At 39.6% G+C, this 15,453-nt stretch overlaps 1 protein-coding gene across 1 annotated transcript in view; it reads left to right on the top strand.

Annotated features, from left to right (window-relative positions):
• The window catches only part of LOC135530109 (kinesin heavy chain-like), a 38,432-nt gene that overhangs the window by 22,218 nt on the left and 761 nt on the right, over positions 1–15,453 (top strand). The window contains exons 9-13 of the mRNA XM_064958501.1: positions 6,406–6,466; positions 6,971–7,042; positions 7,798–7,902; positions 14,886–15,102; positions 15,220–15,453. The exon at positions 15,220–15,453 is cut by the window's right edge and continues 133 nt beyond it. Coding sequence (XP_064814573.1) covers positions 6,406–6,466; positions 6,971–7,042; positions 7,798–7,902; positions 14,886–15,102; positions 15,220–15,453 — 689 coding nt within the window. The remainder of the gene's footprint in view (positions 1–6,405; positions 6,467–6,970; positions 7,043–7,797; positions 7,903–14,885; positions 15,103–15,219) is intronic.

The following is a 15,453-nucleotide window of genomic DNA, read 5'->3' as shown; positions in this document are numbered from 1 at the left end:
CTCCGGAGACCCAGGTTCGAAACCGGGTCCTGACAAAGCCCAAATGAAATGAAAATAATATGCCTGCTCTCAAGCTTAGCCTTTTCTTAACAACACTGTCATCTCAGATTTTCAAAATATGCTTTTGAACCATAGCAAATCAAGTATTTGTGTAAGAGTATTGCAAGCTAGCTTAGCATTTTGCGTAGCATTTAGCACGCAACATTTTCACAAAAACCAGATAACCAAATAAATAAAATAATTTACCTTTGAAGAACTTCGGATGTTTTCAATGAGGAGACTCTCAGTTACATAGCAAATGTTCAGTTTTTCCTGAAAGAATCTTTGTGTAGGAGAAATCGCTCCGTTTTGTACATCACATTTGGCTACCGAAACGAACCGAAAATTCAGTCAACAAAACGTCAAACTTTTTCCAAATTAACTCCATAATATCGACCGAAACATGGCAAACGTTGTTTAGAATCAATCCTCAAGGTGTTTTTTCACATATCTCTTCATTGATATGCCGTTCGTGGAAGCCTGCTTTCGTCTCAGAATCCCATGGAAAAATACCAGCAGCTGAAAATGACGCACCAATTTCGACGGAGGACACCGGGCGGACACCTGGCAAATGTAGTCTCTTATGGTCAATCTTCCAATGATATGCCTACAAATACGTCACAATGCTGCAGACACCTTGGGGAAACGATAGATAGGGCAGGCTCATTCCTGTCGCATTCACAGCCATATAAGGAGACAATGGAAAACAGAGCCTCAAAAATCCTGCTCATTTCCTGGTTGCCGTTTCATCTTGGTTTTGCCTTTAGCTCCTGTTCTGGGGCAACCACAGACAATATCTTTGCAGTTCTGGAAAATTCAGAGTGTTTTCTTTCCAAAGCTATCAATTATATGCATAGTTGAGCATCTTTTTGTGACAAAATATCTTGTTTAAAACGGGAACGTTTTTCATCCAAAAATGAAATAGCGCCCCCAGAGTTTCAAGAGGTTAATGAACCACAGCCTGGCCTCGTTGGGGACGGAAGTCCATATACAGTGCCTTGCGAAAGTATTCGGCCCCCTTGAACTTTGTGACTTTCTGCCACATTTCAGGCTTCAAACATAAAGATATAAAACTGTATTTTTTGTGAAGAATCAAAAACAAGTGGGACACAATCATGAAGTGGAACGACATTTATTGGATATTTCAAACTTTTTTAACAAATCAAAAACTGAAAAATTGGGCGTCCAAAATTATTCAGCCCCTTTACTTTCAGTGCAGCAAACTCTCTCCAGAATTTCAGTGAGGATCTCTGAATGATCCAATGTTGACCTAAATGACTAATGATGATAAATACAATCCACCTGTGTGTAATCAAGTCTCCGTATAAATGCACCTGCACTGTGATAGTCTCAGAGGTCCGTTAAAAGCGCAGAGAGCATCATGAAGAACAAGGAACACACCAGGTAGGTCCGAGATACTGTTGTGAAGAAGTTTAAAGCCGGATTTGGATCCAAAAAGATTTCCCAAGCTTTAAACATCCCAAGGAGCTCTGTGCAAGCGATAATATTGAAATGGAAGGAGTATCAGACCACTGCAAATCTACCAAGACCTGGCCGTCCCTCTAAACTTTCAGCTCATACAAGGAGAAGACTGATCAGAGATGCAGCCAAGAGGCCCATGATCACTCTGGATGAACTGCAGATATCTACAGCTGAGGTGGGAGACTCTGTCCATAGTACAACAATCAGTCGTATATTGCATAAATCTGGCCTTTATGGAAGAGTGGCAAGAAGAAAGCCATTTCTTAAAGATATCCATAAAAAGTGTTGTTTAAAGTTTGCCACAAGCCACCTGGGAGACACACCAAACATGTGGAAGAAGGTGCTCTGGTCAGATGAAACCAAAATTGAACTTTTTGGCAACAATGCAAAACGTTATGTTTGGCGTAAAAGCAACACAGCACATCACCCTGACCACACCATCCCCACTGTCAAACATGGTGGTGGCAGCATCATGGTTTGGGCCTGCTTTTCTTCAGCAGGGACAGGGAAGATGGTTAAAATTGATGGGAAGATGGATGGAGCCAAATACAGGACCATTCTGGAAGGAAACCTGTTGGAGTCTGCAAAAGACCTGAGACTGGGACGGAGATTTGTCTTCCAACAAGACAATGATCCAAAACATAAAGCAAAATCTACAATGGAATGGTTCAAAGATAAACATATCCAGGTGTTAGAATGGCCAAGTCAAAGTCCAGACCTGAATCCAATCGAGAATCTGTGGAAAGAACTGAAAACTGCTGTTCACAAATGCTCTCCATCCAATGCTCTCCATCCAACCTCACTGAGCTTGAGCTGTTTTGCAAGGAGGAATGGGAAAAAAATTCAGTCTCTCGATGTGCAAAACTGATAGAGACATACCCCAAGCGACTTACAGCTGTAATCGCAGCAAAAGGTGGCGCTACAAATTATTAACTTAAGGGGGCTGAATTATTTTGCACGCCCAATTTTTCAGTTTTTGATTTGTTAAAAAAGTTTGAAATATCCAATAAATGTCGTTCCACTTCATGATTGTGTCCCACTTGTTGTTGATTATTCACAAAAAAAATATAGTTCTTTATGTTTGAAGCCTGAAATGTGGCAAAAGGTCGCAAAGTTCAAGGGGGCCGAATACTTTCGCAAGGCACTGTAAGGCTCTGGGGTGGAGCCAGCAGGCTGCAAGATATCTCCCTTCAATCACCACTCCGCTCACCTCTCCCTGCCATCTGCCACAACACATACACACACACACACACACACACACACACACACACACACACACACACACACACACACACACACACACACACAATCACTCACACTCGCACATAGTCTCATGAGTCAGGAGCACCACAACAGCCGGAGGAACTGAGTCCCAAACCGCTTCCTAGTCCCTACTCTTCCCCCTTAATTCTAAAGGGATTTTTAATTGACACGTGCAAGCCTGGCAATTTACTTGAACTTTGAGGACAGTGGCGTTGACCCCAAAGTGTTGCGGCTCACATCACTTTGCGTGGTGGAGACGATTAGCTGGGAGCAATGGCTCCTTCATTGTGAAGTCAAACCCTCTTAAACTTTAGATGTTTGCAGAGCATCTACCATGTTATTAATCCACCATGTTATTAATCCACCATGTTATTAATCCACCATGTTATTATTCTACCATGTTATTAATCCACCATGTTATTAATCCACCATGTTATTAATCCACCATGTTATTAATCCACCATGTTATTATTCTACCATATTATTATTATTAATCTACCATGTTATTAATCCACCATGTTATTAATCTACCATGTTATTAATCCACCATGTTATTAATCTACCATGTTATTAATCCACCATGTTATTAATCTACCATGTTATTATTATTATTCCACCATGTTATTAATCTACCATGTTATTAATCCACCATGTTATTAATATACCATGTTATTAATCCACCATGTTATTAATCTACCATGTTATTAATCCACCATGTTATTAATCCACCATGTTAATAATCTACCATGTTATTAATCCACCATGTTATTAATCCACCATGTTATTATTCTACCATATTATTATTATTAATATACCATGTTATTAATCCACCATGTTATTAATCTACCATGTTATTAATCCACCATGTTATTAATCTACCATGTTATTAATCCACCATGTTATTAATCTACCATGTTATTATTATTATTCCACCATGTTATTAATCTACCATGTTATTAATCCACCATGTTATTAATATACCATGTTATTAATCCACCATGTTATTAATCCACCATGTTATTAATCCACCATGTTTTTATTCTACCATGTTATTAATCTACCATGTTATTAATCCACCATGTTATTATTCCACCATGTTATTAATCCACCATGTTATTAATCTACCATTTTATTAATCCACCATGTTATTAATCTACCATGTTATTAATCTACCATGTTATTATTATTATTCCACCATGTTATTAATCTACCATGTTATTATTATTATTCCACCATGTTATTAATCTACCATGTTATTAATCTACCATGTTATTAATCTACCATGTTATTAATCCACCATGTTATTAATCCACCATGTTATTAATCTACCATGTTATTATTATTATTCCACCATGTTATTAATCTACCATGTTATTATTATTATTCCACCATGTTATTAATCTACCATGTTATTAATCTACCATGTTATTAATCTACCATGTTATTAATCTACCATGTTATTAATCCACCATGTTATTAATCTACCATGTTATTAATCTACCATGTTATTAATCTACCATGTTATTAATCCACCATGTTATTAATCTACCATGTTATTAATCTACCATGTTATTAATCTACCATGTTATTATTATTATTCCACCATGTTATTAATCTACCATGTTATTAATCTACCATGTTATTAATCCACCATGTTATTAATCTACCATGTTATTAATCTACCATGTTATTAATCGACCATGTTATTATTATTATTCCACCATGTTATTAATCCACCATGTTATTAATCTACCATGTTATTAATCCACCATGTTATTAATCTACCATGTTATTATTCTACCATGTTATTATTATTATTCCACCATATTATTATTGTTATTATTATTATAATCCACAATGTAATTAATCTACCATGTTATTATTCCACCATATTATTAATCTACCAAGTTATTAATCCACCATGTTAATAATCCACCATATTATTATTGTTATTATTATTATAATTCTACCATATTATTATTCCACCATACTATTAATCTACCAATTTATTATTCCACCATATTGTTATTGTTATTTCACCATATTATTATTATTATTATTATTATTTTTAATCCACCATATTATTTCATATTATTATTATTGTTATTATTTCATATTATTATTATTATTCCATATTATTATTATTATTCCATATTATTATTATTTCATATTATTATTGTTATTACACCATATTATTGTTATTCCAACATAATATTTCATATTATTATTATTCCATATTATTATTATTATTATTATATCATATTATTATTATTATTATTATTATTTCATATTATTATTATTATGTCATATTATTATTATTATTCCATATTATTATTATTATGTCATATTATTATTATTCCATATTATTATTATTATTTCATATTATTATTATTATTATTATTATTTCATATTATTATTATTATTATTATTATTTCATATTATTATTATTATGTCATATTATTATTATTCCATATTATTATTATTATTTCATATTATTATTATTATTATTCCATATTATTTTTATTATTATTTCATATTATTATTATTCTTATTATTATTCCATATTATTATTATTATTATTTCATATTATTATTATTCTTATTATTATTCCATATTATTTTTATTATTATTTCATATTATTATTATTCTTATTATTATTCCATATTATTATTATTATTATTTCATATTATTATTATTCTTATTATTATTCCATATTATTATTATTATTTCATATTATTATTATTCTTATTATTATTCCATATTATTATTATTCTTCCATATTATTATTATTATTTCATATTATTATTATTATTATTCCATAAAATTATTATCATTATTCCATATTATTATTATTTCATATTATTATTATTATTATTCCATATTATTATTATTATTATTATGTCATATTATTATTATTATTCCATATTATTATTATTATTATTATGTCATATTATTATTATTATTCCATATTATTATTATTATTATTCCATATTATTATTATTATTATTCCATATTATTATTGTTATTATTTCATATTATTATTATTGTTCCATATTATTATTATTCTTCCATATTATTATTATTATTATTCCATATTATTATTATTATTATTTCAGATTATTATTGTTATTCCACCATATTATTGTGATTCCACCACATTCCAGCGGAAGGGGAAGGTGGAGGAGGATGAAGGGGGAGGGAGGAGAAAGGAGGAGGAAGGGGGAGGAGAAAGGAGGAGGAAGGGGGAGGGAGGAGGAGGAAGGCACTACTAGGGAGTGAATTGAGACCAGCTGTCTGTTTATTTACCACTCTGACTGACCACCAAGAACACAACATATGACTGACTGAACATGCTCTGGGTTACACACACACACACACACACACACACACACACACACACACACACACACACACACACACACACACACACACACACACACACACACACACTGAACATTCTCTGGGTTAAACAAACTATAAAAATAAATGTGTGGTAGCAGCCTAACAAATATGCCTACATTACATCTAAGCACAGCATGAATGCATTTATTCATGTCAAGTGGTACTGAATCTGTTTGTATATATTTATGTTTTTGCTCTTTATTAACTCTGTATCCCCAGATGTCTTTATGAACGCCACGAGCAGTCGAAGCAGGACCTTAAAGGGCTGGAGGAGACTGTCGTAAGTATATCTGTCTCCCTCTTTCAATATCCCCCCCCCTTTCTCTCCCCCCCTCTCTCTCTCTCTCTCTCTCTCTCTCCCTCTCCCCCCTCTCTTGCTCTCTCTCTCCCTCTCTCTCCCCCTCTCTCTCTCTCTCTCTCTCTCTCTTCCTTCCTACCTCCCTCACTCCCTCTCTCTGTCGCTATCTCTCTCTGTCTCTTTCTCAATTCAATTCAATTCAATTCAAGGGGCTTTATTGGCATGGGAAACATGTGTTAACATTGCCAAAGCAAGTCTTTCTCTCTCTCTGTCTCTTCCACCATCACTTTCTGACATTCAGTTGAATCAACTGTAGGATAATTTGACCACGACCCATTAATGTACCTCTCCCTCACTTTCTCTCACTTTCTCTCTCTCTCTCCATCATTTTCTCTATCTCTCTCTCTTTGTGCAAACCTGTCTTGCTTTCCTCCATCCCTCCATCCCTCCCTCCCTCCCTGACTTTCTCTTTCTCTCTGTTTAAAGGCTCGTGAACTCCAGACTCTCCACAACCTGCGGAAGCTTTTTGTTCAAGACCTCACGATTCGAGTCAAACGAGTGAGTGAATAATGGAAAAGATGGAAGAGAAGAAGTGAAGGAGAGGAGGGAGAGGATGATGGAGGGAGGGAGGGAGGGAGGGAGGGAGGGAGGGAGGGAGGGAGGGAGGGAGGGAGGGAGGGAGGGAGGGAGGGAGAGGGTGATGGAGGGAGGGAGGGAGGGTGGGAGGGAGGGGTGATGGAGGTTAGGGAGAGGATGATGGAGGAGGGAGGGAGGGAGAGGATGATGGACGGAGGGAGAGGATGATGGACGGAGGGAGAGGATGATGGAGGAGGGAGGGAGAGGATGATGAAGAGGGGGGAGGACGAATGAAGGAGGGAGGAAGAGGATGAAGGAGGAGGGAGAGGATGATGAAGGAGGGAGGGAGAGGATGATGAAGGAGGGAGGGAGAGAATGATGGAGGAGGGAGGGAGAGGATGATGGAGGGAGGGAGAGGATGATGGAGGGAGGGAGAGGATGAGGGAGGGAGAGGATGATGAAGGAGGGAGGGAGAGGATGATGGAGGGAGGGAGAGGATCATGAAGGAGGGAGGGAGAGGGTGATGGAGAGAGGGAGAGGATGATGGAGGGAGGGAGCGGATGAAGGAGGAGGGAGAGGATGATGAAGGAGGGAGGGAGAGGATGATGAAGGAGGAAGATAATTATGTCAACTATTCAGTAGTCCATAACATATACTGTGATCTTAACCACATCTCTCTCTCTCTCTCTCTCTCTCTCCCCCTCCACCTCATCCCTCCCACATCCCCCCATCCACAGCATTCAGAGATGGAGCGAGATGATAGCGGGGGATCTCGCCACCAAAAGCAGAAGATTTCCTTCCTTGAGAACAACCTGGACCAGCTTACAAAGGTTCACAAACAGGTGGGCTGGTTGAATGGTTAGTTGTGTTGTGTAGAGCAGACGAGCTCTGGGCCCATTCTAACAAACCGCCTCGGAGGAGGAGTGTTGATATAATAACAAATCTAATGAATAATGGTCTGTGGTGAGGACCCGATCCTAAATCAGCACTCCTACTCTGAGATGCTAAAATGGGTTTTACTCCTCTCCATACCCTACTGAAGCAAATCCTTTTTCTATTCCGTACACACCTGCAGTATGACTTACTGCTGAGGCACCAGAGCACAATGAGTAGGAGAAGGATCAAATGGACCAAGCAAACGGTATTAGTTTTGGCTGTGCTGTTAGTCATTACTAGCCTCTGGCTACGAGCCAGCTACATCAATCACCCTGTATTGCAGATACAAGTCCCCTGGAAAACAAGGCAGCAGGCAATGTTATGTAACCTACTGCTGCTACTACTGCAAAACAATGTTATGTAACCTACTGCTGGTACTACTACTGCAATACAATGTTATGTAACCTACTGCTGCTACTACTGCAATACAATGTTATGTAACCTACTGCTGGTACTACTACTGCAATACAATGTTATGTTACCTACTGCTGGTACTACTACTGCAATACAATGTTATGTAACCTACTGCTGGTACTACTACTGCAATACAATGTTATGTTACCTACTGCTGGTACTACTACTGCAATACAATGTTATGTTACCTACTACTACTGCAATACAATGTTATGTTACCTGCTACTACTGCATTACAATGTTATGTTACCTACTGCTGGTACTACTACTGCATTACAATGTTATGTTACCTGCTACTACTGCATTACAATGTTATGTTACCTACTGCTGGTACTACTACTGCAATACAATGTTATGTTACCTACTGCTGGTACTACTACTGCATTACAATGTTATGTTACCTGCTACTACTGCATTACAATGTTATGTTACCTACTGCTGGTACTACTACTGCATTACAATGTTATGTTACCTGCTACTACTGCATTACAATGTTATGTTACCTACTGCTGGTACTCCTACTGCAATACAATGCTATGCTACCTACTGCTGGTACTACTACTGCAATACAATGTGGCTTTATCTAACTGTGTGCTGAGTAAGACTCACAATCACACACACACACACACACACACACACACACACACACACACACACACATATCTGCAGGTACGGAATCACACTTAGCCTCTTGATGCTCTGGGGGCGCTATTTCATTTTTGGATGAAAAACGTTCCCGTTTTAAACAAGATATTTTGTCACAAAAAGATGCTCGACTATGCATATAATTGATAGCTTTCGAAAGAAAACACTCTGACGTGTCCAGAACTACCAAGATATTTTCTGTGCGTGCCCTAGAACGTGAGCTTCAGGCAAAACCAAGATGAGACGGCATCCAGGAAATGAGCAGGATTTTTAAGGCTCTGTTTTCCATTGTCTCCTTATATGTCTGTGAATGCGAGAGGAGTAAGTCTGCCCTTTCTGTCGTTTCCCCAAGGTGTCTGCAGCATTGTGACGTATTTGTAGGCATATCATTGGAAGATTGACCATAAGAGACCACATTTACCAGGTGTCCGCCCGGTGTCCTGCGCCGAAATTGGTGCGCAAAAGTCAGCTGCAAGTATTTTTCCATGGAATTTAGAGAAGAATGCAAGCTTCCACGAACGATATATCAATGAAGAGATATGTGAAAAAACACCTTGAGGATTGATTCCAAACAACGTTTGCCATGTTTCGGTCAATATTATGGAGTTAATTCTGAAAAAGTTTGACGTTGTAGGTGACTGAATTTTCGGTTCGTTTCGGTAGCCAAATGCGATGTACAAAACGGAACGATTTCTCCTACACACAGACGCTTTCAGGAAAAACTGCGCATTTGGTATGTAACTGAGAGTCTCCTCATTGAAAACATCCGAAGTGTCAGGACCCGGTTACGAACCTGGGTCTCCGGAGTGAGAAACAGTCACTTAACCAACTGAGCCACGAATAGTCAGCAGAACCCAGAAGATGAGGCAGACACAGCAGTACTTAAGACGGTGTATTTAATAAAGTAAAAAAAGGAGAAGTCCTTCAATACAAAATGGCAAATCCAAAAGGTGGTAGGTATAGCACAAAAAAACCTCAAGAGATACTCAAAAACAAAAACAGAATTCCACAAGAGCATCCACCGGAAACGACAAGAATACACAGAACACTAGGGCTGGGTGCTAACATACAAACACAGAGCACAGAACTGAGGGAAACTAAGGGTTTAAATTCAATCAGGGGAAACCGAGGCACAGGTGCAAATAATAATGGGGAACAAGGGAAAAAACATAAGGTCAAAAAGCACAATGGGGGCATCTAGTGACCAAAACCCGGAACAACCCTGGCCAAATCCTGACACGAAGCTCTTCAAAGGTAAATGATTTTATTTATTTGGTTATCTGGTTTTTGTGAAAATGTTGCGTGCTAAATGCTACTCAAAATGCTAAGCTAGCTTAGCATACTCTTACACAAATTAGTCAATTTCTATGGTTCAAAAGCATATTTTGAAAATCTGAGATGACAGTGTTGTTAAGAAAAGGCTAAGCTTGAGAGCAGGCGCATTATTTTCATTTTATTTGCGATTTTCAGAAATCGTTAATGTTGCGTTATGCTAATGAGCCTGAGGCTTTAGTCACGATCCCGGATCCGGGATGGGGAGTTTCAAGAAGTTAACAAAAAAACAGAGCAAACTAGAATGCTATTTGGACCTACACAGAGAGTACACAGCGGCAGAATACCTGACCACTGTGACTGACCCAAAATTAAGGAAAGCTTTGACTATGTACAGACTCAGCGAGCATAGCCTTGCTATTGAGAAAGGCCGCCGTAGGCAGACATGGCTCTCAAGACAAGACAGGCTATGTGCTCACTGCCCACAAATAATAACCAAATAAATAAAATCATTTACCTTTGAAGAGCTTCTGATGTTTTCAATGAGGAGACTCTCAGTTACATACCAAATGCGCAGTGTTTCCTGAAAGCGTCTGTGTGTAGGAGAAATCGTTCCGTTTTCCACATTGCGTCTGGCTACCGAAACGAACCGAAAATTCAGTCACCTACAACGTAAAACTTTTTCCGGATTAACTACATAATATCGACCGAAACATGGCAAACGTTGTTTGGAATCAGTCCTCAAGGTGTTTTTTCACATATCTCTTCATTGACATGCAGTTCGTGGAAGCTTGCTTTCCTCTCTGTATCCCAAGGAAAAATACTGGCAGGTGACTTTTGCGCACCAATTCCGGCGCAGGACACAGGGCGGACACGTGGTAAATGTGGTCTCTTATGGTCAATCTTCCAATGATCTGCCTACAAATACGTCACAATGCTGCAGACACCTTGGGGAAACGACAGAAAGGGCATTCTCATTCCTCTCGCATTCACAGCCATATAAGGAGACAAGGGAAAACAGAGCCTCAAAAATCCTGTTCATTTCCTGGATGCCGTCTCATCTTGGTTTTGCCTGAAGCTCACGTTCTAGGGCACGCACAGAAAATATCTTTGTATTTCTGGACACGTCAGAGTGTTTTCTTTCGAATCGTAGCAATTATATGCATAGTCGAGCATCTTTTTGTGACAAAATATCTTGTTTAAAACGGGAACGTTTTTCATCCAAAAATGAAATTGCGCCCCTAGAGTTTCAACAGGTTAATTCTTTCCAATGTGTCAAGTAGTTATCTTTTTGTTTTCTCATGATTTGGTTGGGTATAATTGTGCTGCTGTCATGGGGCTCTGTGGGGTGTGTTTGTGAACAGAGCCCCAGGACCAGCTTGCTTAGGGGACTCTTCTCCAGGTTCATCTCTCTGTAGGTGATGGCTTTGTTGTGGAAGGTTTGGGAATCGCTTCCTTTTAGGTGGTTATAGAATTTAACAGCTCTTTTCTGGATTTTGATAATTAGTGGGTATTGGCCTAATTCTGCTCTGCATGCATTATTTGGTGTTCTACGTTGTACACGGAGGATATTTTTGCAGAATTCTGCGTGCAGTCTCAATTTGGTGTTTGTCCCATTTTGTGAAGTCTTGGTTGGTGAGCGGACCCCAGACCTCACAACCATAAAGGGCAATGGGCTCTATGACTGATTCAAGTATTTTTAGCCAAATCCTAATTGGTATGTTGAAATATATGTTCCTTTTGATGGCATAGAATGCCCTTCTTGCCTTGTCTCTCAAATCGTTCACAGCTTTGTGGAAGTTACCTGTGGCGCTGATGCTTAGGCCAAGGTATGTATAGTTTTTTGTGTGCTCTAGGGCAACAGTGACTAGATGGAATTTGTATTTGTGGTCCTGGTGACTGGACCTTTTTTGGAACACCATTATTTTGGTCTTACTGAGATTTACTGTCAGGGCCCAGGTCTGACAGAATCTGTGCATAAGATCTAGGTGCTGCTGTAGGCCCTCCTTGGTTGGTGACAGAAGCACCAGATCATCAGCAAACAGCAGACATTTGACTTCAGATTCTAGTAGGGTGAGGCCGGGTGCTGCAGACTTTTCTAGTGCCCGCGCCAGTTCGTTGATATATATGTTGAAGAGGGTGGGGCTTAAGCTGCATCCCTGTCTAACCCCACGACCCTGTGTGAAGAAATTTGTGTGTTTTTTGCCAATTTTAACCGCACGCTTGTTGTTTGTGTACATGGATTTTATTATGTCGTATGTTTTACCCCCAACACCACTTTCCATCAGTTTGTATAGCAGACCCTCATGCCAAATTGAGTCGAAGGCTTTTTTGAAATCAACAAAGCATGAGAAGACTGCCTTTGTTTTGGTTTGTTTGGTTGTCAATTAGGGTGTGCAGGGTGAATACATGGTCTGTTGTACGGTAATTTGGTAAAAAGCCAAAAGCCATCTCTCTCTCTCTCTCTCTCTCTCTCTCTCTCTCTCTCTCTCTCTCTCTCTCTCTCTCTCTCTCTCTCTCTCTCTTTCTCTCTCTCAATTCAATTTCAATTCAATTCAATTAAATTCAAGGGGCTTTATTGGCATGGGTAACATGTGTTAACATTGCCAAAGCAAGTAAGGTAGATAATATATAAAGTGAAATAAACAATAAAAATTAACAGTAGACATCACACATACAGAAGTTTCAAAACAATAAAGACATTAAAGACAATAATAAAGACAATAAAGACAATAAAGACATTAATTTGGTAAAAAGCCAATTTGACATTTGCTCAGTACATTGTTTTCATTGAGGAAGTGTACGAGTCTGCTGTTAATGATAATGCAGAGGATTTTCCCAAGGTTACTGTTGACGCATATTCCACGGTAGTTATTGGGGTCAAATTTGTCTCCATTTTTGTGGATTGGGGTGATCAGTCCTTGGTTCCAAATATTGGGGAAGATGCCAGAGCTAAGGATGATGTTAAAGAGTTTTAGTATAGCCAATTGGAATTTGTTGTCTGTATATTTGATCATTTCATTGAGGATACCATCAACACCACAGGCCTTTTTGGGTTGGAGGGTTTTTATTTTGTCCTGTAACTCATTCAATGTAGTTGGAGAATCCAGTGGGTTCTGGTAGTCTTTAATAGTTGATTCTAAGATCTGTATTTGATCATGTATATGTTTTTGCTCTTTATTCTTTGTTATAGAGCCAAAAAGATTGGAGAAGTGGTTTACCCATACATCTCCATTTTGGATAGATAATTCTTCGTGTTGTTGTTTGTTTAGTGTTTTCCAATTTTCCCAGAAGTGGTTAGAGTCTATGGATTCTTCAATTACATTGAGCTGATTTCTGACATGCTGTTCCTTCTTTTTCCGTAGTGTATTTCTGTATTGTTTTAGTGATTCACCATAGTGAAGGCGTAGACTCAGGTTTTCCGGGTCTCTATGTTTTTGGTTGGACAGGTTTCTCAATTTCTTTCTTAGATTTTTGCATTCTTCATCAAACCATTTGTCATTGTTGTTAATTTTCTTCGGTTTTCTATTTGAGATTTTTAGATTTGATAGGGAAGCTGAGAGGTCAAATATACTGTTAAGATTTTCTACTGCCAAGTTTACACCTTCACTATTATAGTGGAACGTTTTACCCAGGAAATTGTCTAAAAGGGATTGAATTTGTTGTTGCCTAATTGTTTTTTGGTAGGTTTCCAAACTGCATTCCTTCCATCTATAGCATTTCTTAATGTTACTCAGTTCCTTTGGCTTTGATGCCTCATGATTGAGTATTGCTCTGTTTAGGTAGACTGTGATTTTGTTGTTGTCTGATAGGGTCTCCCTCTCCCTCTCAATTCAATTCAAGAGGCTTTATTGGCATGGCAAACATATGTTAACATTGCCAAAGCAAGTGAAGTATATACTATACAAAGTGAAATAAACAATAAACAAGTAACAGTAACATTACCCCCACAGAATTTCCAAAAGAATAAAGACATTACAAATGTCATATTATAGCTATGTACAGTGTTGTAACAATGTACAAAATGTTAAAGTACAAAAGGGAAAATAAATAAACAGAAATATGGGTTGTCTCCCTCTCTCCCACCCTCTCTCCATCTCCCCCTCCCCCCCTCTCTCCCACCCTCTCTCCATCCCACCCTCTCTCCATCTCCCCTTCCCTCCCTCTCTCCCACCCATCTCTCCATCTCCCCCCCTTCCCTCCCTCTCCTCCCACCCCCTCCTCTCCATCCCACCCTCTCCATCCATCTCTCCACCCTCCCTCTCTCCCACCCTCTCTCCATCCCACCCTCTCTCCATCTCCCCTTCCCTCCCTCTCTCCCACCCTCTCTCCATCCCACCCTCTCTCCATCTCACCCTCCCTCTCTCCCACCCTCTCTCCATCCCACCCTCTCTCCATCTCCCCCTCCCTCCCTCTCTCCCACCCTCCCTCTCTCCCACCCTCTCTCCATCTCACCCTCCCTCCCCCTCTCTCCCACCCTCTCTCCATCTCCCCCTCCCACCCTCTCTCCATCTCCCCCTCCCTCTCTCCCACCCTCTCTCCATCTCCCTCTTTCCAGTTGGTACGTGACAACGCAGACCTGCGTTGTGAACTTCCGAAGCTTGAGAAGCGTCTTCGGTCTACGGCTGAGAGAGTGCGGGCGTTGGAGGGTGCACTGAAGGAGGCTAAGGAGGGGGCTATGAAGGACCGGAGACGCTATCAACAGGAAGTAGAGAGGATCAAAGACGCTATGAGGGTCAAGAACCCCCTACGCAGGCCGCACGCCGCTCAGATAGGTGATAATACTCACTCTCTCTTTCACTTCCTCCTTCCCTTCCCCACCTACACCCATACACACATCGAGGATGATGATAACGGCGATTTTGATACCACTGCTATGTCTCTATTTCCAGCCAAGCCGGTCCGTCCGGGCCAGTTCCCGCTCTGCTCTCCCACCAACCCCTGGGTCCGTATTACTGAACGGCAACACTCCATCCATTTTAGTAATGCCATGTTCCAGATGCCCAGTCTGACCCCCAGTCAGATAGCCAGTCATCATGCTGCATCCCTAGCAACAGCCCCTTACTTCAAACCCTCCCAGAGCAAGGACCAGTCCAACAATCACAACTCCACTGAGTCCAACATGC

Source organism: Oncorhynchus masou, chromosome 5 (assembly GCF_036934945.1).
Source record: "Oncorhynchus masou masou isolate Uvic2021 chromosome 5, UVic_Omas_1.1, whole genome shotgun sequence".
NCBI lineage: Eukaryota > Metazoa > Chordata > Actinopteri > Salmoniformes > Salmonidae > Oncorhynchus > Oncorhynchus masou.
Note: the sequence above shows the minus strand (reverse complement) of the source record. Positions and strands in the feature narration are given on the sequence as shown.